Below are 25161 nucleotides of genomic sequence, written 5' to 3'. Positions count from 1 at the left end.
TCTATGTATGTGTGCTTTGTCTGTATAGCGCACAAGAAACAATACATGCGACAATAATAAATCAAATCAAATCCGCACCTCATTGATGTAAAGCGGTTTGGGATATCTTGTGTCTCAAAGTGCCAAATATATGCAAGTGTTCCCAGGTTTAACATGGCTTCCTTTTTGTAGTCAAAGCCCTCATTTGCAAAGTGTGCATACTTTCCTAATTACCTTAACAACTTGCCCTGCCACATTCAAGGATTTGTGCATATGTACTCCGAGATCCCTCTGCTTCTGAGCCCATTCAAAATAGCACCATAGACACCCAATGTTAATTTTCCCTCATAATATGATGTTGGTATTTTCTTATTTGCAGTTTTCTCAAGTGGTTGTAATCAGTCTTCTTTTGAGTCTTAGGGGGAATTTTCCTGTCTGCCCCGTCCTGGAAAGCATAGCGGGTGGACCAGGCAAAGATCCATCGATCTCGGGCAGGATTTTCCAGTTTTGGGGTGAGCACGGCCACAAAATCCTGACCTTAGGGTCTAACGAGAGGTAGGATTCAGGACAAGTTTGAATAATGTGAGGCAGCTGACACAGGTTTTCAAATAGCCATTTATTTATTTTCCTAAGAATCAGATAGATCTTTTTCTTCCAAAATAAATACAAACTGAAAAAACATTCTAGAAATTAAAAGGAGTATCTAGAGTTTTTTTGCTGGATTGGAGTACTGTGCTCCTAGCCCAAGGTATGAAAGGATTTGTAGTACAATTGTTTTGTTTTAAATGTACTTGTTTAAAAGGGTGCTTCTGCTATCACACCACATCAGTTTGCTGCCCACTAGAGTTACCTGCAAAAATTTAGAAAAGATTTCATGATGTCCATTTTAATGTACTCAAAGAAGTGTTTTCGCTGAAAGCCTAGAAATGTCAAGAGATGTTTACAAACAAAAAATAATTTAAAAATCCTTAACATAACAATGTACATTATTTACAATGGATTTGCCTAGGGCATAACCTTGAGCTGACTGAGTCATCGATTCATGTTCACCTGTTAACAGACAGAGCTTTTATATAAAATGCGTTTTCCAGGTAGACAACTTCCTTCTGCATTGCACTGTTTGGTGTCCTTGTTCTCCACCAATGAACCACCAATTTTGGTACCCATGTCCTGTGTGTAAAAAACCAGAGGGTTTGTTTTTTTAAATGTTTCTTCTCCTTTTGGAAAGCAAATTACATTAAAAAAAATATATCTCCACTTGGGAGGGGGAGGGGGAAGACTACCCAACAAAACTAGCAGAATTCAATATAATCCATATCACAATTTAAAATGTAATTTAGACCTGATGCAAATGTAATGAGGGACGCTGCAAAATATCACACTTTGTTGATAGCTTAGAGCTTGATCAAATGGGGTGTTACGTCGACTGTCTGAACCTTCATGCAGAAAAGTGCTTTCGTATGCTTGTTGGGGGAAAAGAGGACTTCTTAAAAAGAGTAAAAAGAGGAGATAGAGGTGAAAGAGGTAACCACTTTTCTACCTTGCAAAATGACAGGCTTAAGCATTTCCAGATAGAGGAGGGCACTGAATCAAGAGTCTACATCAACTCTGCCAAATTAGTGCCACTCAAACAAACATTAGAAGTGAACTAGTAAAGTTGAAGTAGATGGCTGTTTTTCAGGGAAGAACGGTGAAGATTAAGAAAATCCTTTTGTCTTCCTGTACAGGTTTAACTTTAAAATGGAGTTTCCCATTTACAACTGTTCTTCCTGGTGTACACCGATGGCCATGACAACTCCATTACAAAGATATAAGCAATACAGGGGATCAGGATGTCTTTATACTGAAACAACTTCTCCTGATAGTTACAATTGCAATTTAACAACATCCCAAAATGCTTAATGATCTCAGACGAATGTTCAGCTTAGCCCGCTCATTCTTTCACTGATCATGATTATTCTCCCCGGAACGACTTACCACACTAAGCAGTCTCATGTAGTGGCAAAACATGCTCAGCACTCTTATCCTTCTAAACCATTCCCTTTTTTCAAAGCTTTTAACTTAGTGAGATACACTTTTATTTGGAGCGAAGGGTTTGTATTTATCCACAAAACAGCAAACACAACATTCTGCTCAAGCCTGCAAGTGGAATCCACTAGTTTGATTTGATAAGGATTTGTAAATCGCTAGGGTTACAGTAAAATTCCATTCAATGCGGAATTCCAAAATGGACCACTTGGGGAGGAGAATATTCTGCCCAGATTCCATGAGAACGGAAACATCAACAAAGCTTTAGAGACAGTCGGCAACAGCAACACTCATGGTCCGCCTCTTGTTTGAGATCTAACATCGCACTCATATCAAGCTGGGCTTACACAAAAATAACAAAAACTAAGAGTTAGATATACAACGTGAGAATAAACCAGTTGTCGGAAACATTACAAAATAGATGGGAACAATTAAAGAAATGGATTAATTTCATTTTTCTTTAAAACATACAAATTTATTCTGCAAGACAAATAATCAAACCATTCCTTCTTACCCAAGGTGAGTCATCTTGTTAAACTCAGGGTTAGCTGTGGTCAGCTGTAAAGTATGTATGACACTGTTTCAATAGGAAATGGTTGAGCTGTCAAACATAAACTGAACATTAGTGCCATAAAGCCTAGTGTTCTGAATCACTGCCCAATTTCACAGCCTCTAACCAACACCAATAGTCTGAGCATTATTCTACTTTACAATTTTCCTGCTGTTGCTGTGTGCTGGCATTTTTTTTTATATCAGGAAAGCAAATTGCAAACTTAAATCACGTGAGCAACTGAAAGATCCCTGAATTAAATTTAAACTATGAAAAGCTTCACTTGTGGCATCCGTCCATTCCAAGACTGCCCTTCCTGGTATATTCTGGAACGAGTTTTAAATAACATGGGAATTCACGACATGGGCTCTATTGTATACAAACTTGGCACAAATGGAATTACGGGTTCTGAAAGATTACCTTATCTTAAACACCTTAAACAATCCAATTCCTCAGTGACGGCTGAGTCTAAATTGCCGCCTGTCTGTTGAGATGCTGTCATTATTAAGCAAACAGAATCCTTTATTTGTTGGTCTAACCAAATTAAATCAAACTCATCTTCACAAAAAAATCCTTGAATGGTTAGAAGTAAAAGGAACTGGGCTGTATAGAAAACTGGCTTAGGTTACTTAACCCTAATTTAAAACTCAGTGAGGGTGTTGTATCATAATGTTGCCATATAAACAAGATCTTTTGTAACAGAGGATTATTATGTGTGTTCCAATTTGGTCAAATATACAGTGAGTGACTAGAAACAAACACGGCAGGGGAAGGTCAGCGTTCATGCACAAAAGGTTCCATCAACATCCAAGGGGTCAAATGCTCCCAAAAGATAAGCTTCTTTTTGGTTTAGATACTGAGGCCATTATACGTTATGATAGTCCAATTTTCATGAGCAGGAAGTAAACATACACCCTCCCACCCCACCTTGAAACAAGAATTCTTCTGCTCTCATGTACAAATTTGAGAAATTCCAAACTGTATTATCAGGAGGGTGACCCAGGACAGAGTGACCCAGCAGAGAAAAAGTTAAGTTTATTTATTGGTGTCACAAGTAGGCTTACATTAACACTGCACAATGAAGTTACTGTGAAAACCCTCCCGTCGCTATGCTCCGGAGCCTGTTCGGGTACACGGAGGGAGAATTTAGCATGGCCAATGCACCTAACCAGCACATCTTTTGGACTGTGCAAGGGAAACTGGAGCACCCGGAGGAAACCCATGCAGACTTGGGGAGAACTTACAGACTCCACACAGACAGTGACCCAAGCCAGGAATCGAACCCGGACCCCTGGCGCTCTGAGGTAACAGTGCTAACCACTGTGCCACCGTGGAAAGAGGTTGGGGTGGAAAAGAGGGCAAATGAAATTAAAGAGCAAAGTTACAATGCATTGAAACCACATATTTCAATCGAAGAGGTTCACGATTGTAATTCAACATGATATTTGATGTTGATTTGTAATTTAGTTTTGCATTCAATGTTGCAACAAGACACATAGTAACTGTTCCTGAGTAGGTACAGATAGGGAACTCAAAAAAATTAATAGGATCCATATTTGATTGGTTCTGTTCCTTTTTTTAAAAAAATGAGTTGCTAATTTGTTTTAGCGATTAAGTTTCAGTAACTGTTAGCGTACGTACAGATAGTAAACTTAAAAAAATCTATATTGATTGGTTCTGTTCCATTTTTTAAAAAAATCTGATTTGCTAATTTATGTTTTAGCAAGTTATTTTAAAGTTTCTCTTTATTTTACACTTTTTTAATAGAAAAAAAAACATACACACTGTTTATCAAAGTGATGCTGCAAAATGTTTTTCTGTGGACACATTATTAAAGATCTGTCTACATATTGAGTATCTTTAAAAGTTCTGGCTTGTGCATGTCTCATTCACCCACCTATTGCTAGATCTGGTCAGATATCCAAATGGTGACCATTAGTCCAGTTAGGTAGTGTGGAAAGGATAAACATGGACCAGTTAACACAGTTCCTCAGCGTTATCAAATAAAGCCTTGCACCGTTCTTAGCAGAGGCCATTGGCTGACTGAATGTATACTTGGTCATCCATTCACAAAATACACTAAAGTTATCTCAGAGGAAAGCAATGATGACACAAACACTTCCACTTTGATTCCTTGAATGGGACAAAAATATGAGTGCACTGTAAAAATTATTGCTGGTGATCTTAGTCAACAAATACAGTACGGTTTTTGCTATTTGAAAGTGCAATCTAATAGACATAATAATGTTTCCTATAAAGAAACATACAGCGGAATACAAAATCAATATATTAATGCATTAATACTGATAGCAATAAATTCTAGGCTGCAATTTCCAAAGTTCCAACAGTAATGTGTCCCCATGCAGTTGCAGCATAGATATCACTAACTGAAAAGGTTATTTTGCCCAACTGACTGCCTTTCTTCCATGGCCCTGTCCATGCCAGGGTCTCCCTAGATGGGGAGCAAGCAGTATCTGCTTGAAGCCTTATAATAACCAATAGACACAGGAGGGACTGAAGTATATAGCTGATAATGGGTGGCAGTATTAATGATTTAAACTTGATTATTTTCTTATAATTTGGAAGTTTATTTGTCATGGCACTTTTAGAAATGGTCACTTTTGTTCATTTGATTTTAAACGTAACTGTCACCTAAATTAAGTTTAAAGTTCATTTATAGTCACAAGTAGGCTTACATTAACACTGCAATGAAGTTATTGTGAAAATCCCCTAGTCGCCACTCTCTGGCGCCTGTTTGGGTTCCCTGAGGGAGAATTTAGCATGGCCAATGCACCTAACCAGCACGTTTTTCGGACTGAGGGGAAAACTGGAGCACCCAGAGGAAACTCATGCAGACACCATACAGACAGTGACCCAAGCCAAAAGTCAAACCTGAGTCCCTGGCACTGTGAGGCAGCAGTGCTAATCACTGGGCCGCCCCAGATTAGGAAATGAAATATAGTGCTTTCATGCTGAGCTTCTGGGGAAACAAAAAACAGGAGATGATAAACCCAACTCAAAGATCAATAAACTCATACTTTTAAAAAATAACCTTTGTAAAAAATTAGATTCAGGATGTTATTTTGTAGAAAAATACTTAAGGATGAAATTGCATTGGGGTTTTGACCAATAGTTCTTCTCCTTGGTATGTGACTAATATAAACTAGGGTTCAAAAGGCAGTGGATGAATCTACTTAATGGAGAGACCATACTCTCTCCTTTGGATCTCCTTAAGCAGCAATAATGCTAGGGTGGAGAAGACAGAATAATATTTCCTATTTAAATTCTGACCCTCAGAAAAACTAGAACGAAACTTAAAACATCTCCTTCACAGGAGCCCAGCAAAAAGCTGAGAACGGAGATCAGGATTTCTCTCAGGCTCCAATTTCAATCCTGGTGTGGCACTATCACATTAGCTGACATTGCTACCGTACTTCAAAAAAAAGTAAAACATGAAGAGCTTTTGGCATTTGAACATGATTGTGTACATGTATTACTATTAGAAATACTGACAAAGGCAGACACTTTTAACAGTGTCATTGGACTGACAACTGCTCTAAGACCAGAAAGATACCATTCCTGTCCACCATAGCAGCACGACTTAGAACAATCGACTGGATATGCCACCCACTCACGATATTTTCCCTATACAAACAACCAAAATGAACGAGTCATCACATTGTTTCCCCAGGGAGACAAATGGGAATTTCTTGGAAAGGATTTCATTTTTGCTTCTTTCCCGTACAGGAGGCCTTTTCCTGAATTCCGCAGACACACACAACCTTAAGTTGCTAAACTTTAATGGCAAGTCTATTCTACTGCGTTCTATTGGGCACAACCAGAAAAAATTGGTATTGGTACCATTTACCATGTTTTTCAGTAGCAATTCAGTGGACAAGGGCAGACATGTCACTGGATTGTGATCAGAAGCAGAAACCCTAGATAAGTAACTTCCCTTATACTCAACACCTAACATTGACACCAACTGTAGCATCTCCACCTCCACTACCAAATCAGCACAGACCAGGGAGCGAACTGGGACGTTCTTGGTTTGTGTGGCTCAGTATATCAGGTGGCCCATTTACCCACAAGGAGACCACCGTAGAAATGAAATAATCTAATTCATCGTTTTCCATTTATTCTGGGGGTCATTGGAATACTTTACACTGAAAGTACTCTCTTTGCTGGGGAGACAAATATAGAAAGTGTGCCAATGCTCTTCAAAAAAGCATTTAGCTTTCAATCACAGATTTCCGCTCAAAGTAGCACAAAAGCAGACTTTCAGCCCTCATCACTTCAATTGGGACTTCATGCTCCATTCACAGCACTGTACCTATGGATTTCTGTATCCGTCTAGCTACTCACAGGGCTGGCTGATTTACTCTTTTAGGCCTCTATTAGTGCAGAAGTTGCCTCAAAACAGAAGGCCCGACAGCATCCATCTGCCTGCTATTGGTACAACACAAAGTGCCCTTAAATTACTCACCCATGACCAAACATGGTGTCTGTCTCAGTCAGAAAATAGCTGCAAATTAATTGAAAATTGTAAACAATCTAACACCAGGGAAATTCTATCAAAATTAATTGTGCGCTCAGCTGTGGCTGAGAATTGTTTTAAAGGTAACATTACGCGTGGCACAGTCTTTCCATGTCCCTTTCGTAATTCGCTCTTCTGGAATGCACGCAAGAGTTAGAAACCCAATATTTCTGCTAAGCTCCTCACAGTCTAATTTTTAAAAATAGACTAAAATTTCAATTCAGAGCAGGAAACAATTGCGTTCATAGGTTTATTCAATGACTTATGTGGCCTACTTTCAACAGTTAATCATCCACATTAATTAAAGTGCCTTCACTGAGCAGATTCCACATCCCTGATCCCACTAAAGCACTCTCAGGTGAGAATACAGCTGTGAATGGGAGTGCAGAAGATGACCATTTTATCACCCCGCCTGTGCAAACGATTCACAAACCCAGATTGGGAAAATGCAGCTCTAGCAGCCTGTAAAGCTCCGGTAACTGACTCTCTCACACACACTGTTCTGTTGAGAAAAACACTTCTGTCCAGCAGTTTCCAAAAGTACTGTCAGCATTATTTAAGCCACTAACAAAAGAAAAAGTTGAATGGGACACCTTATTGTCTTTAGGTAAGTTCTATACTCGGTTTGTTTTGCAGAAGGTCAGACAGTAACACTTTCCCTGCAACATAAAAGGCATGTCGAAGGCTAAATCTGTTCATACAAATGTGATCATGTCTGAGAAACTCCAGAGTTACAGATAAGTGTGTGCAGCTGTAAACATGAGTGTAATGTAGATAAGCGTATGTCACTTCAATAGCACAAGTCTTCACTGATTTTATAGGAAGGGATAAGCAGACTTTTACTTTGATTAAATTGCCGAGTATATAATCACAATTATGTATGGTTTGAAGTGTGGTATTTAGCAGCAAGTTTAAAATCACAATTACCGTCCCAAAACAAATATAGAGTTGTCTTTATGTACTTGAGAAGTGGAACTGAAATCTAGCAGTGAACTCATTCATTTTCATTATTACTCACTTTACTCCCCATTTAATTACTGTCAATGGTTTTCGGCTATTACTCCCCTCTGATCAGAGCTCCCCGTGCTCATTTCCTTTTTGTTAGGTCATCTGGATTGGCAGGGTATATTTTTCAACTGAAAATTATGGATAAGTAACATAATGGAAAGATTTTAAGTTCTGGTATAGACCTGTCTATAAGCAGGCTTTTCACTGTGTAAATGTGATGGGATGGACTTTATGCAGGAATCGCGAGTCCATAATATCACTTATTTATCATTCTAAGCAAGTAAAAGAATTAAGGCAATCCATGGCTTCACAGTATCCGATGTTCTATATTGCTCATTTTATGTCTCAATTTAATTAAAGCAAATTATATGGCTTCTGATTTTGCCAACTTTATGAGAGAAAAAAAATCTAGACTTGGGTTTAGCCAGATCTGATGACTCTGTCGCTTGCTTTAATTTTGTGTTTTAAAGAATGGTTTGACTCTTGCTTAACATGTTTTAGTCATGCTGTAATAGCTGCTCTGCTTCCTGCTTTCAGAACCCTCGGCTGTCCATCGGCTCACGTCTAGCGGCCAGCACTGTTCTGTCTCTGCTCCATACTTTATAGTTTAAAATTCAGTGCTTTTGAGACGCTGCTGTCTTCTGCATTTTACACTCAGTATCACTGAGCTGCAGGTCCATTTTTATTTTAAAAAAATAAAACATTAAAAAAATGAATGAACTTTCTATGGTCAGTCAGTGTCACTGGAATCGCTGCTCTGTTCGCCCTGCACCTTGCTTCGATGCTGCATGGCACGATGATATGCAATCTGCACCGATTTCCTGATGTTTGATTTCCTCCCCTCCAGCATCTTCATTTTATCCAGGGTCTGGTCCACACCAAGAGGAACAAGTTTTGTTCGAGGGAGCCATTGCCTGGGTAATAAGAACACATTATGTACCAGTATTATAGACAAGTGGCCTACTTAAATACGTAAATATTTCACCAACACTTTATTTTCCACTAAACATTCAGATTCAATCTCCTCTTCCTCGGTTTCCCCCCTGCTCCCACCAGTCGATATACTTGTGTAGAAGTCAAATTTCTGAGACCCATTTTTAGATAAAAGATTTTTAGATAAAAGGGACTTTTACAGGAGTAACGTTCTCAAGGGACTTAGTTCCAGTTAAAAGTCAGTGGGGGAAGCTATCATTGAGACGTATGGAATTGGGTGCATGCCTAAGAACAGCTCCAAACTGTGGAACTTATCTTTGCTTCCAATCACAGCACCAGGGCTTAATCAGTCCCTGAAGATCGTTTTCTCTAGTACCGTGGATTTTGAACTGGATCTGGAGCACCTAGACTTTAAGGTGGCATGGCACTCTATCCAGCCTGATCTGCTTTTACTGCACTCACTGGATGTTAGGTGAAGTGTGCTCCCACCAAAATCCTATAAAGGCATCAAACTGGAGGCTGCTGTGTGATACAGTTTCATTGGGCGGTGCTCCCACTTTGGAGAGTTTCCCCAACTCCCTGGCAGCCTGGGTGAAGAAGAGGTGGCATTGGATGGGCCTGCAGTTTCAATGCTACTTGGTATTGAAGGGAAGGGGAGGGAAGTGAAGGGAGACGCCATTGGAGAATGTATTGTTTTAATTAATAATCAAACAGTACTATTTTAGTGAATACGAGTTCTTTTTGCCAAAAGTAAGAGATCGATGTTTACATGAGATTGAACTTTACTGGAGTTTATTTGGTACACTATGTGTATTTTTCGAAAAATAATTCTCAGATATGGGTACTCATGGCAAAAATCAGTAGTTATTGTCCATTCCTCGACATCCTGAGGAGATGGCAATGGGCCATCTTGAACCACTGTGTGCCAGTTTGATACAATTGAATGGTTTGCTAAACTCCTTCAGAGGGCACATTAGAGTCAAACACACCGGAGTGGAATTGAACACACCTGGAAAGGTGGGGCCAGACCTGTTAAAAGATGCGAAGTGTTCTTCTCCAAATGACACAAGTGGACTAGTTGGGTTAAAGTGCTAATCCGAGAACTTCATCGTAACTTTTATTGATACCAGCTTTTTAAAAACGGAATTAAAACTCTGACTGAGACGAGAAAGCTTGTTATTTGGGTTATTAATGAAGGCGTCTGGATTACTCGTCAAATAATCCATATCTAAGAAACAATCATTTTCATTGCTTTACTGAATAAATCTATTCTTAATATATTGAAATGTTTAAGTAATTTTAATCTAATTAGATAGAGTGACGGGGAGGGCAGGGGAATTGTAAATCAAGATTACAACAGTTAAAGAAACTAGGAGATCTAATCAAGGCTGTAAAATTGTTTAAATATTTTGATAGCGTGCACAGGAAAATACTAATTTCTTTGTGCATAGGACTCTCTAATGATGGTTAACCAATTTCAAATTGTCACTAAAAATAAGGAGAGATTTAGGAAAAATGTATTTATCCAGAGCAGTGTAGAATTTCTCACAAGAGTAACTGAAGAAGAATGCACAGCATCTCTTCAGGGAAAAGTAAATAATTATTTGAAGCACAGCACAATATTGGGAGATACAAGTGTGAAAGAATTACGTTCAGATTGCTCTGGCAAGAGAGTTGGTATAGATACAATGGGCCAAATATCTCCCTTGTATGTTGTAAACATCTATGTACAAACTAGAACTTTACTAATGGGGTTCACAGTCTCAAAGCATGCTTTGTATTTGGTCGATATTACTGCAAGATTAATAATATAATTAACTTGTGTAGTTTAAAGCCATATGTTGAAGGGAAAACTTCAATCATATATTTGACTTGATCTCCCATTTCCATTGTGTTGCAGAAGTTTAACAGGTTCACAAAGTGCTTCTTATATAAAGCTGAAATATGACCCATAAGAGTAAATGGTTAAGAAGACATGCCGGCGTTGGACTGGGGTACATAAGAACATAAGAAATAGGAACAGGAGTAGGCCACCTAGCCCTTCGAGCCTGCCCCGCCATTCAATAAGATCATGGCTGATCTGTCGTGTCTCAGTTCCACATTCCCGCCCTCTCCCCATAACCCTTAATCCCCTTGCCTATCAAAAACCTATCAACCCGCGTCTTAAATATATTTAGCGAGGCAGCCTCCACCACTTCAACGGGCAGAGAATTCCAGAGATTCACCACCCTTTGAGTGAAGAAGTTCCTCCTCAACTCCGTTCTAAACCGCCCCCCCTTTATCTTGAGGCTGTGCCCCCTAGTCCTACTGTCCTTTCTGAGCGGGAAGAGCCTCTCCACCTCTATCCTATCCATCCCATTCATCATCTTATATGTCTCAATGAGATCTCCCCTCATTCTTCTAAACTCTAACGAGTACAAGCCGAGTTTATTCAGCCTCTCCTCATAGTTCAACCCCCTCAACTCCGGTATCAGCCTAGTAAACCTCCTCTGCACTCCCTCCAAGGCCAAAATATCCTTGCGTCAGTGCGGCGACCAAAACTGCACACAGTACTCCAGCTGCGGCCTCACCAGTGCCCTGTACAGTTGCAGCAAGTCCTCCCTACTTTTATATTCAATCCCCCTCGCTATGAAGGCCAGCATCCCATTTGCCTTCCTGACCACCTGCTGCACCTGCAGGCTGGGTTTTTGCGACTCATGCACAAGGACCCCGAGGTCCCTCTGCACCGTCGCATGCTGCAGTTTTTCGCCATGTAAGTAATAGTCCTTCCTACCATTATTCCTACCAAAGTGGACAACTTCACATTTGCCAACACTAAATTCCATTTGCCATTTCCTGGCCCATTCGCCCAGCCTATCTAGATCCTTCTGCAGACTCTCCACACCCTCCGCGCAATTTGCCGTTCCACCAATCTTGGTGTCATCAGCAAATTTCGACACCATACACTCGGTTCCCTCCTCCAGATCATCTATATAAATGGTAAATAGCTGAGGCCCCAGCACCGACCCCTGGGGCACTCCACTAGTCACCAACCGCCAATCCGAATAGCACCCATTGACCCCCACTCTCTGCCTCCTATTTGATAGCCAATCCCCTATCCACGCTAACACCCTATCCCCAACTCCATGCCCCCTGACCTTCTGTAATAACCTCGTGAGGCACCTTATCAAACGCCTTCTGAAAATCAAGAAACACCACATCCACCGGCTCTCCTCTATCCACTGCCCTAGACACATCCTCATAGAACTCCAATAAATTCATCAGACACGACTTCCCCTTAACGAAACCGTGCTGCGTCTGCTCTATCAAACAATTCTCCTCAAGATGCCTCACTATTTTCTCCTTGATCACGGATTCTAACATTTTACCTACAACAGACATTAAACTAACCGGCCTATAATTCCCTGCCTTTTGTCTGCCACCCTTCTTAAACAACAGCGTAACATTAGCCGTTTTCCAATCTTCCGGCACTTCCCCGGAATCCAGCGACGTTTGGAAAATAATCACCAAGGCATCCACTATCACCTCCGCCATTTCTTTCAGAACCCTTGGATGCATTCCATCCGGTCCTGGGGACTTGTCCACAATCAGTCCCTCCAGTCTGTCGAGCACTGCCTCTCTAGTAACAATAATGTCATTCAGGCCCTCCACTCCTACCATCTTTCCATCGCTAACACCTGGAAAATTATTCACGTCCTCCTCCGTGAAGACCGAAACAAAAAAGTTATTCAAGGCCTCAGCCATTTCCCCATCCCCTACCACTATGTCCCCCCTCTCATCCTCTAAAGGACCAACATTCACCCTAGCCAGCCTCTTCCTTTTTATATATTTATAAAAACTCTTGCTATCCTTTTTTATATTAAGCGCTAGCCCAGCTTCATAGTTTCTCCTACCCTTCTTTATCAACTTCTTTGTCAATCTTTGTTGACATTTAAACCTCTCCCAATCCTCTTCTCGCCCACTACTCTTAGCTACTCTAAATTCCTCCGCTTTTAGTTTAACACTTTCACCTCCTTCGTTATCCACGGCTTATTACCTCTCCTGCTACTATCCTTTTTGACCATCGGAATAAATTTCCGCTGAGCACCAAGAAAGATCTCCTTAAAGATCCTCCACTGCTCCTCAACAGACCCTCCCTCCAACGCGCTCCCCCAGTCCACATTCGCCAATTCTTCTCTCATCCTACCGTACTCCCCTCTATTCAAACAAAGGACGCGTGTCCGGGAACCCATTTTCTCCTCCTCCATCTGCACCAGAAACTCCACCATACAATTATCACTCTCCCCAAGAGGATCCTTCACCACAAGGTCCCTAATTCTACCCGCCTCATTACATAGCACCAGATCCAAGATAGCTCGCTCCCTCGTCGGCTCCAACACACACTGTTCGAGGAAACTATCCCGGCAGCATTCCAAGAACTCTCCCTCGAGCCCCCCGCGTCCAACATGGGTCGACCAAATATGCAGATTGAAATCCCCCATAACTACGGCCATCCCATTCCTGCACGCCGCACTTATTTGCGCGTTAACAGCCCACCCCACCTCCAGATCATTATTCGGGGGCCTATAGACGACACCCACCAGCGTCTTCCTCCCTTTGCTGTTCCTAATCTCCACCCACAACGATTCCACCCTCTGCTCCTTGGCTCCAATATCATCCCTTGCTACCACCGTGATGCTATCCTTAATCAGCAGAGCTACACCCCCCCCTTTTCCCTCCTGCCTATCCTTCCTAAACACTTGATAGCCCTGTACATTCAGCTCCCAGTCCCTGTCACCCTGCAGCCACGTCTCTGTAATGGCCACCAGATCGTATCCATTTGTGTCGATCAGCGCCACCAGCTCATCCACTTTATTCCGAATGCTTCGTGCATTCAGATAAAGTGCTTTCATCCCAGCCTTCATCTGGACCCTATTTGCCGCAACGCCACCAACTATACTCACGCCCCCTACTCCCTCTATTATTGGGACATCCTCGGCCTCTTCCCTTACCTGTACCCTCTCCTTAACTTTAGACCTCGTAACATCACCTACCCTCGCACCCTCCCCCCCCCTAATTAGTTTAAAGCCCTGTCTACAGTCCTCTTTACTCGATTCGCCAGCACTCTGGTCCCAGCACGGTTCAGACCAACCCCATCCCGCCCTAACAGGTCCCACCTACCCCAATACTGGTGCCAATGCCCCATAAATTCAAACCCATTCCTCCCACACCAATCCCTGAGCCACCCATTCACTTCCTTAATCCTGTCAACCCTACGGCCGTCTGCACTCGGTTCAGGCAGTAGCCCAGAGATAACCACCTTGTCGGTTCTACTTTTTAATTCCGTTCCCAGCTTTTCATACTCCCTCCCCAGATCCTCAGTCTGCATTTTGCTTACGTCGCCGGCACCCACATGTACCACAACGACCGGATTCTCACACTCCCACTCCAGGTTCCTCTGCAGCCCAGCTGCAACATCCCGTACCCGAGCACCAGGCAGACAACACACCCTTCTGTGCACTTTGTCATTGTGACAAAGGACAGTGTCAATACCCTTCACCCCACTATCCCCAATCACTACTATGTTCCTTTTCCCCTTCTCTTTGCCTATGTCCTGCTGCAGCACTGTACCGTGTGCAGTTTGCTCACCAACCTCACCTGCCTCGTTCTCGTCCAGCCTGGAAGCAAGAACCTCAAACTTGTTATGCAGATTAAGAGGCTGAGGCCTCCGCTCCTCACCCCACTTCCTCCTCCCAGCAGCCCCCTCTTGTCCCTGACCCTTAGAGTTAGCCAGTCTAGGGGGGGTGGATGTCACTTGCACCCCATTGACAATGGCACCCTCTCTCCCCTTGATGAGCCTCAGTGTCTGTAGCTCAGAGGCCAGCTCATCTACCTTGAGCTGGAGCTCCTCCAGCAACCTGCACTTACATTTCTCCTTACTCTTATTGACTATTTTAACTTGGTGATTTCCCAGAATCTACGTTATCTCAAGTTAATCTGCTTCAACCCTGTGGACTGAGCAAGAAGGAACAGTTCTCTCAATATTACCATGTTCTCTTGTTGTCAAAGAAAAGGACGAGGTAGAGGTGTTCCCGTGCTTCCACAGTCATTTGTTCTCCCAGTTTGAGCACGTCCAGTGGTGGAACAGGGATTGGAACACCATGATGGTACAGCCCTTCCCGAGGCATCTTCGGATCTATAATCTGTGGAAGAAGATTGGGATTTACAATTACATTCTTGAGAATCTTTGTGATTTTCTGTACAAGGTGGTTCAAAATTATTTACTTCTCTTTTCAATAAGGTACAAATACAAATTCTTAAAAGGTTGTTATGTTTTGGGAACTTTAGGCAAAAATGGGGGCATGGGGGTGGCATGTGATATGCTCTGAATTCTGTCCCACAACAAGCCTGGGTGGTTTGGCTGTTAAAAGTTAAAGAGGAAGAAAATGTAAGATGTTCACATCTGTGCATTCTAGACAATGCCAAGAGCATCCGTGCTGATTGTAGATAGACCATCAGTCTCCAGGCCTCACAGGAGGTGTCGGGAATGTCAGTTTTTATAAACTGTTGTACTCTAAGGGCAGCACAGTGGTGCAGTGGTTAGCAACGCTGGTTCATGGTACCAGGGACCCAGTTCAATTCCCGCCTTGGGTGACTGTCTGTGTGGAGTTTGCACATTCTCCCTATGTCTGCATGGGTTTCCTCCAGGTGCTCTGGTTTCTTCCCACACTTCCAAGATGTGTGGGTTAGGTTGATTGACCATGCTAAATTGCCCCATAGTGTCAGGGAGATTCGCAGGGTTAAATACATGGGGTTATGGGGATAGGGTCTGGGTGGGTTGATGTTGGGCCGAATGGCCTCATTCAGCATGGTGAGGATTCTCTGATTCTTTAAAGTGAGTACTTAATTCCAAGCTAGAATGGAACTGGGATCCAGAGCATAGCTAATTAGCATTTCCACTTGGATACAAGGCCATGTAATTCATATTGCCATGGAGACTGGCTTTGAGATGGGAAAAGTCCAGAGCAAATAACTGTAAAATTGGGTTATAGGGATTTTCTAATACGCCTTGAAACTCAGAGATGAGGAAGTCTGCAAGGATCCGAGACAAAGAGGCAGTCCGACACCCAAAGCAGGGAAAATTTTGTCTTCTTTATTTACCACACAGAAGGCAGGTGGGTGCTCACTCTCAGATTGAAGCGATCCAGTTTGTGAGGATTTAAAAGAGATTGGAAGATTTGCCTATCTTTGGCTAACACGAGGAATCTCCAGGATAAACCTCATCATGAAAGTCAGCCCTGAGATTAAAAGTTACCTGACTGGGAAAGAAAAAAGGAAGCTGGTAATTCGAACGGAGAATAGCTTTGGACTGGTTCTGGAAGAACAGTGACCATCTAAGGGACAGTGTAAAGTATAATCATGGCTGGGGATTTATAGTCATTTCAACAGTTAAATAAGGAAAACTTTCTGCACTCTAGAGTTTCAGTTGGCTATAAAAAGAGTTTAGTCAATTTGTTTTTAGTTCGTTTGATGGAGTAAAAGTCATAAAACTTTACATTTCATCATGTGATCATTCCAGTCAGACACTGGAAATTTAAACATCTTTTTAAGTTATCAATCCCTACAAGTATCATAGCAATAACTAATAAGCTTTAGATACGATAATGAGTTTTAAGGGGTGTCTGGGCATTTACATGAATAGGGTGGAAATAGAAAGATATGGTCCCCAAAAGGATAGGTTTTAGTTCAGTCAGGCAGCATGGTCGGTGCAGGCTTGGAGGGCCAAAGGGCCTGTTCCTGTGCTGTAATTTTCTTAGTTCTTTGAAATCTTCAGTCCAGACTCCTCTGTATCAGTTGGAGTTTGTCCCATTAGAAGCGAACAGTAAGTAGTAGCAGGTATTCTGGAGTATGCTCTGCTGATTCCCCTATAAGTGCCACTTCATATTATTTTTCGTGGCTAGATTCTGTTGAGGTCTACCAACCACCGTGTTGTGGAGGAATCCTGGACGGCTCTTAACTAGTTTATAAATGGCAATGCAACATGTTAGAGCACAGAGGTACAGCACCACAGAGTGGTGAGACATGAATCTGCACCAATGATTCTGTGTGTGGTGACTTCCTGAGTCTTGGCCATGCCATCTCTCCGAGGGTCTATTTCACTTAATATGATTTTTCAAATGGAAGCAATAGATTTCTAGTGAGAATATTATGTTGCACAGAATCACTTTAATTTGTTGCTCATTGTCGAAAATTTGGAAAGTTTATTTTCATAGAATAGAACCTCCACAGCGCAGAAGGAGTCCATAGAATCACAGAAACCCTACAGTGCAGAAAGAGGCCATTTGGCCCATCGAGTCTGCACTGACCACAATCCACCCATTCCCTACCCCCATATCCCGACATTTACCTGCTAATCCCTCTAACCTACACATCTCAGAACACTGAGGGGCAATTTTAGCATGGCCAATCAACCTAACCCGCACATCTTTGGACTGTGGAAGGAAACCGGAACACCCGGGGGAAACCCACGCAGACATGAGGAGAATGTGCAAACTCCAAACAGACAGTGATCCAAGCCAGGAATTGAACCCAGGTCCCTGGAGCTATGACACAGCAGTGCTATTCACTATGCTACCGTGCCGCCCATCGAGACTGCACTGACAACAATGCCACTCAGACCCTATCCCTGCAACCCCATATATTTATCCTATTAATCCTCTGGCACTGAGGGGCAATTTAGTATCACAGGTCCACCTAACTTGCCCATCAGATCACAGTGTTATTTGTGGCAGTTGCTGGGTGCAAATTGACTGCCGCATTTACAATAGCATAACATTGATCACTTTACAGCCAATGAAGTTTTTATTTTGAAAATACCTTTGGGATGTCCTGTGGTTGTGAAAGGCACCATGTAAATGCAAGCCTTTGTTCTTCTTTGATTTACAGATCAAAGTTTAGCTTATTCCTTCTATTTTGTAATGGGAGGTGCGTTCCACAAACAAACACACTAAAATATCTGATGAAAAATGCACTCGTCTCACCCTTTGTGCAATGTTATAACTTGCAGAAATTAAATGGCAATGAAAAGAAGTAGCACGTAATAAAAGGACAAGCGAGGAATTGCTCAGAGGCAAACTGCTTATTCACCATTGTCAAAGGACATACCAAAGCTGGGTAGGATGGGTATCCCCTGCACTTTGCCCAGACCAAATCCAGAGACTCCAATGGACTGTCCTCATCATCTGACATCCAACCTGTGGACCGGCTCAGTCCCTTGCGCACTATAATAAGAAAGAGATTTAGCACATTCAGTAGAGATTTGAAAGGCAGTTCTGAATGCAGTTGTGCCATGTGGCAAGAATCCTAACTGTTAAAAATTCAAATGAAATTTAAGAATCATTCAAATTTCTCTCAATGTGGAAGATAGAAAACTTGTATTTGCAGATAATTGAAGTCACTTGTTTTTACACTAGCATCATGAGTTAGGTTCTGGGATCTTCCATTCCAAATCAAGTGTTTCGCCACATTCAAAATGCTACTTGCCCTCACACCCACATGCAATGCAGCACATGCTTATATAGTTTGAAGTCCTTTAGTACACTGGACAAAGAGATATTGGAGAATAATACATTAAAGTAAAAGGCATTAAGCCCACTTTCAAAATGTTAAGAACAGTTATGATGAACAAACTCCTTTCCAAGTAATACCATACAATGGAAAATCAAGTTAAGGTTTGCTAAAGAAGATCCTTCACTTGAATCTGGGTTATTTCTACACTGCATGAGGGAGAAATGCTATAAAACCAGAACAAAGTGCAAATATTTCTGCCAGTAGTTTTTACAGGATGATGTCCAACCTATTTGTACTAACTAATGTATGCTCGTGGGATGAGCTGAAGCAAGATGTGCACAAAGATTATATTCCGCATATTAGAACTGAGGAAAAACTGACAGTAGAGAGAACACATGCAATGTACATATTCAAAGACCTGTTAAAAGGCACGTAACACGCACTACTGGTCACAGCAATTAAAACACTGGCCTTCCTCTGAATGGCGACTGGATATAATTATCGAACACAAAGTAATGTAAAAAACATATACTGTTGATGGGAATTGCAATAAGAGCAGAAAATGCTGGAAACACAAAGCAGGTCCATCAGCAGCTGCAAAAAGAAAAGATGCATTATCCTTTTGAAGGTGTACACCCAAAACATTAACCTGTCTTATCTACTGTGTGCTTCTCGTACTCTGTCTCGCCATTATACTCTGGACTTTTAACAAACCTTGATCTAATGCTTTGTAATCCTCATACAATTCCATTTTTGTTACAGATAGAAACTTACTTTTTTCCTATATTGCTATGCAATGTATGTCCTAACATGCAGCACATTTAATACAAATGGTGGCACCTTATACAATGTCGTATTACATGCATATGCATGCACATAGACACATGTATAAGCATTATGTTTTCATTTATTCTGCTACTAAAATGTCAGGTGCTAATGCTGTTGTCAGACTTGATACTCCACACAACACGTTTACCTTTTCACATACCTCATTTGGCAAAACACTTTAATCTTCCTTGCTTGACAGCATCGTTTGTGATTATGACTTGATAGAAGGAAAATGTTTTGGATCTTAAGTGACAAATTTTAATTTTTTTTAACCCTCTCCAAAAGTGCACTCACCACCATGTCCATGCCTGCTTGATCCAATTGGATAGGATTCATTCTCTGTACAGGAAGTGTCCTCGCTGCTATCTTCATGGAAGTTCACTCGAGAAAAAGAAGGTTTCCCTCGGCCCTGCTTCGAAGGGGTTGTGCTAATGCGAGAAACAAAATTCCTTTAGGATGGAAGTGGGGAATGCTTGGAAAATGCTATAATTTCCTCTAGGCCCGCACTCTATGCCACCCTCCAGAAGATGGGTGTTACTCACTCTTGCATGCATCTCTCAACTGCAAACTTTGACATTATGTTAGAGAAAGGTAGTACAATATATGTCGCAGTATGGTGAGGCACAGGGGACCATTTCAACCTAACCAGTGCATCGCAGATCTAACCCAACCAGTAAAATAGATCAGAGAGCAAAACACCATAACTCAACGCTCTAGCTAGGCTGCTATTCAGAGAACGCATGTCATTAACTGTGTGCAACTCAACAAAGATTGTGAGCACTGGAAGCCTACCAATGATATGGTGGATATAGACTTTGAACAGATGCTTTTTAAGTCTGTATTGGTGCTTTGAACAACAAATGTGACTTTGTTACACTGCTATCACAAACATAGCTAAGGCAGCCTGCTGTATTGAAGGTGATTTAGATTCTGTTTATTTATTCTGATCGACTTACTTCTAACAAAAAAAACTGTTACTGTAGGTAACAGTCAATACAATTTCTCCTATACAATGAGTGCAGATACACATATTTCACACCAATAAATTGCAGTCAGACACAGCAATGCCAAAAGCAGAGAAAATATCTTGAACAAGACATCTTAAACCTTTGCACACCCACTGAAACAGTACAAATTCAATCAGCCATTATTATAGCTTTTCTGAATAAGAGAGCCAAATGTTTATTTCATTTAGTAAATTTTTTAGTTTTAAGAAATGTTTAGTCCCAATCTTAGTGTAATAAGCTTGTGCCCACTAAAACCACACTGGCCAAATAGGACCCTAACTATGGATATAGATAGAAAACCTGCCTCGCAAAAGGCTGCAAACCCAGGCATGAGAAATGACAGGAAAGATGCTGAGCTACACAGACACCCAATACACTGTTTACCTTGGTAATGAATGCACAAAAGAAAACTCAAGTTACCTAGTGCGGTCTGAAGCTGCACTGCTACTGGTGCTGGAACTGGACTCAGTGTCAGAACTACTCCGTGGGAGGCTTCGCTCGTTGCGATACACACGGAAGCTCTCATTCACGGGCTGGTTGCCCCCATCAAACCCATTTGTTGGCAAACCTGAAAACACAAACCAGATTAGAAAACATCTGCCAACCACATAATAACCTGGTGTTGTGAGATGTCTTACTGTACCCACACAATAAGCAAAATTTATTTTGTTAATGGTCATTTCCCTCTTAATTTCTCACACAGTTTCTTACAGGTTGGTTTTTATGTTATAATCAGATCTTCACTTGCAAACCTGTGGTTCCACCAAGCACAAAATCATATTTGCCAAGCTACCAAAGTCAAGTTAACATTTTATACTTTAGGTCACACTCGTAATAAGGGCCACAATCGTACAGGTATCTCGAGATGCAACCTGATCTTGGAATTCTGCTCAATTAAATTTCAGAATTAAGAAGGCATTTCAAAGAACGTTACCTTCTTAAGTGTTTAAAGTTTGGGTACATTCCACCACAGAAAAGGCTTGACTTGGTCTACAAGCCAGTGATCTAAGGAAAACCCAGTTTGATGAACTAAATGGTTTTCCTTTCTACCCTTTGTTCCTCCCCAAATATTTTTGCCATCATTCCAATGGTGCTTTTGGAGACTGACAGAACAACAAACCACAACATATTTTTCCCTCCCTTTCTTGGCGCAAGTATCAATGAATTATCTCCCTGCCACCAACAAACAACACAGTGAAAATTGCAAATGAAAGTCTGAACACAACTGCAGCATATTAGAACACCAGTTAGGCACACCAGCAAGAGCTCAAAATATTGAATATTTTAAGACATAGGGTGGCATGATGGCAGTGGTAGCTTGCCTTGGTGCTGCCTTACAGCGCAAAGAACTCAAGCTACTGTCTACGTGGAGTTTGTACATTCTCCTAGTGTCTGTGTGGGTTTTCCCTGGATGCTCCAGTTTCCTCCCACAGTCCAAAGATATGCGGGTTAGGGTGATTGGCCATGTTAAATTGCCCCTTATTGTCATTGGGATTTGCAGGGTTAATACATGGCGTTACGGGGATAGGGCATGGGTGGGATCGTTGCTAGATGGGCGAATGGCCTCCTTCTGCACTGTAGGAATTCCGTGATTCTATAGGGATTCTATGATTCAATGCACACTGTGCATCCTGCCTTATTTAAGGCAGTATGCACAGTGTGCATTGAATATAGGAATATTGATTATGTGGGGAGATAGTAATTTCCAGTGAGAACAAAAGAAAACTACAATTTCTCAACACAAATTAAAAGCTACACAGCCAAGAAACATCTTGTTTTTAGGTAGTCTCCCTGATTATGGAAGTCAGTATTGGCAAACGGACTTTTTCATGCCTGCTATTTGCAATGCCAACAGTAAGTGCTCCCAGACTGAATATTGTCAGGTTTGATCAGGACACATGGCCTCCACACTGCCTCAAAAGGTGCAGCCTTTTCAAGTCCATTGGTGAGCAGGTTTTCATCTTCACTGTTTGGAAGGCAACCTGATGAAACACATTGTTGGCTCTTTATAAGTACTATGAATGCAAGCAATCCATGTCTTTAGATTTACAGTTTAAAAAGCTAAACTTATGGCTTAGCTACATTTATCAATTTTGTACTGTGAATTCAATTTCATTAACAACTAGGCTGAGGTTGCCAAGAATGTATTTTACATTGGAACTGCATGAATCACACATAAAGATGATGTGCATTCCATCAGGAATGAATAGATACAATACCAGGTAGTTACAAGATCAGGTTCCAGAGTTGTAAAGTCATTGGGATGCATTTTCCTTCTGTCTATTCACTATAAATGGTGGTTAACTTTGTCCACCATTCCACTGGTCCTTTAGCATTTTAATCAGAGCTTCACTATCCAAATTTTAAATGCTTAGCATTCGTAATCTAGACAGGCTAATTTGCATAAAGTCACTGTGAAGCACCATTTTTACCTATATGCGCGTCACCTTCAGCTGACTTGTCACTGTCGCTTTCGGAGCTCGTGCTTGGGCTGCGGCCTCGTTTCCGCGGCTGGCTGGATCTGGTCAGAGTTTGTGGTGCTGTTGGGTTCTGAGGACTACTGCCCTGGTTGGGTGGAAGCTGAGTGTCGCGATTCTTGGGTGGCCGCCCTGGACGTTTGGGCAAACTCACACATTTGTTTTTGGATTTTGCTGTGAAAAGGAATTTTGTCCGTCTACCAACTTCTGCTGCTGAGGCTGATGAAGAGGTAGTGCCAAGACCTAGAAGAGGAACATTTTTCAGTAAAGGCCAAATGATAGAAGTCAACACTCTATGACCCTTTGAGAGAAGAACATCCTTTGCATCACTAAAAATGCACAAACAACTATCTAAAAGTTTCCAAAATTAAATGAAATAGAATCAAATTCACGTTGTAGCACAGGAATTATTTTTAAATTCAAAGAATGGCTATAGCACAAAAGGAGGCCATTTGGCCCATTGTGTCTGTGCCAGATCTCTGCAAAAGCCCTTTCCTACTAGTCCTGCAAACACCATTCAGGTGTTTATCCAATTTCCTACTGAAAGTCAGAATTCAATCTACCTCCACTACACTCACAGGCAATGTGTTCTAGATCCTAACCACTAGCTGTATGAAAAGATTTTACCTGCGATTGCACTAGGAAGGATGTAGAGGAAGTTCACCAGGGTGTTGCCTGGGCTGGAACATTTCAGCTATAAGAGAGGCTGGATAGTCTGTGGTTGTTCTCCTTCGAGCAGAGAAGGCTGAGGGGGGACCTGATTGAGATGTACTACATTATGAAGGCCGTAGGTAAGGTAGCTAGGAAGAAACTTTTCCTTTTAGTAAAGGGGTCAATAGCCAGGGAGCATAGATTTATATTCATGGGCAGATTTAGAGAGGATTTGAGGAAACACCCCTCCATCCAGAGGGTGGTGGGAATGTGGAACACACTGCTTGAAAGGGTGGTAGAGGTGAGAACCCTCGCAACAGTTAAGATGCACTTGAAATATCGCAGCATACAAGGCTACAGACCAAGTGCTGGAAAATGGGATTAGGATAGATAGATGGCACAGACATGATGGGCTGAAGGGTCTCTTTCTGTGCTGTAAAACCTCTATGACTCATGTCAGCATTGATTCTTCCACCATTGACCTTAAATCTGTGTCATTTGTTTCTTGGCCTGTCCAGCTTATCTCTTGCGATATATTAATCCCTTTTTTGATCCCTAATCAGCTCACCCATCCTTTTACTACCCTTTATTATCTGTATGCATTTAGGAGAATTTTGGATTCTCTTCTATATCAGCCGCCACCTGTTTTCACACTCCCTTTTTGCTTCTCATTTTGTTTTCACTACCCGTCTGGATTTTCTATATTCAGTCTGGTTCTCACTTGTATTATCAATCTGACATTTGTCACACACACCCATTTTCTACTTTGTTGCTTTCATCATCCAAGGAGCTCTGGCTTTGTTTGTCCTATCTTTCCCCTTCGTGGGACTGTACCTCAACTATCTCCTTTTTAAAGGCAGCCCATTGTTCAACTACAATTTTGTCTCCAATCCTCCATTCCAATTCATCCAGAAGTGGTCCTGTTATCATGCTACTGAAAGTGGCCCTCCTCCAATTAAGTATCTTTCTTCTCAATTGCCCCTTTTCCTAACCAATCTAAACCTTCCAAATACGATGATCACAGTTCCCTAAATATGTCTCAACAGACACTTGATCCACCTGACCCATCCTCATTCCCAGAACCAGATCAAGCAATGCCTCCTTCTTCGTTGTACCAGTACCATATTGAATATTCCAGAAACTCTTCTCTCTTTGTTCTTTACAGCATTATCATCCCAGTCTACTGCAAGGAAAACGGAATCCTCCCTCCATTTTCACTTTTCCATTGTTCTTCCATCTCTCTGTAACTTAATTGCAAATTTGCTCCCCTACATCATTCCCACAAGTTAATGGCTGCACCCAGTAGTGTAATGGCATAATAGGGACAAAATCTAAGAAATGAAAGATGTGCTATCACCACTCTCCCCTTCCCACCAACCCTTCCCTTTCCCCGCCACACTCCAAACATGCTTTTTATCTACTGGATTGCCATTTGTTTCTCATTGGGAGTTCAAATTGGCCCTTAAAATCCAAAATCAGACTCAAATAGGACTTAAGAAAGCTGGTCATAATATTTTACCATAGTCTTGGAGCTTATTAGGCCCTGCCCCCTTCAATTTCTTTCCTCCTTAATTTTCCTCTCTGCGCAAGCACACATAATTGCATCCTGACAAC

The 25161-nt window shown here is 41.7% G+C and overlaps 1 protein-coding gene across 4 annotated transcripts in view; it reads right to left on the bottom strand.

The window, feature by feature from the left end:
- Positions 1-594: 594 nt before the first annotated feature.
- brpf1 (bromodomain and PHD finger containing, 1) overlaps positions 595-25161 on the bottom strand; it is a 46349-nt gene continuing 21782 nt past the window's right edge. For 2 of the 4 annotated variants that reach the window (XM_080181731.1, XM_080181730.1), the window contains exons 8-14: positions 22852-23139; positions 20840-20987; positions 19707-19840; positions 18180-18295; positions 15063-15217; positions 8875-9016; positions 595-1149 (exon numbers count right to left, since the gene is read on the bottom strand). In XM_080181731.1, the coding sequence (XP_080037857.1) occupies positions 1033-1149; positions 8875-9016; positions 15063-15217; positions 18180-18295; positions 19707-19840; positions 20840-20987; positions 22852-23139 (1100 nt within the window). In that variant the 3' untranslated portion in view covers positions 595-1032. Of the gene's footprint in view, positions 2609-8874; positions 9017-15062; positions 15218-18179; positions 18296-19706; positions 19841-20839; positions 20988-22851; positions 23140-25161 lie in introns of all 4 variants that reach the window. The other 2 variants (XM_080181733.1, XM_080181732.1) reach the window with 2 other exon arrangements.

Source organism: Carcharhinus amblyrhynchos, chromosome 3 (genome assembly GCF_965287045.1).
Source record: "Carcharhinus amblyrhynchos chromosome 3, sCarAmb.v2.hapA, whole genome shotgun sequence".
Lineage (NCBI taxonomy): Eukaryota > Metazoa > Chordata > Chondrichthyes > Carcharhiniformes > Carcharhinidae > Carcharhinus > Carcharhinus amblyrhynchos.
This window is presented reverse-complemented; position numbering and strand designations above follow the sequence as displayed.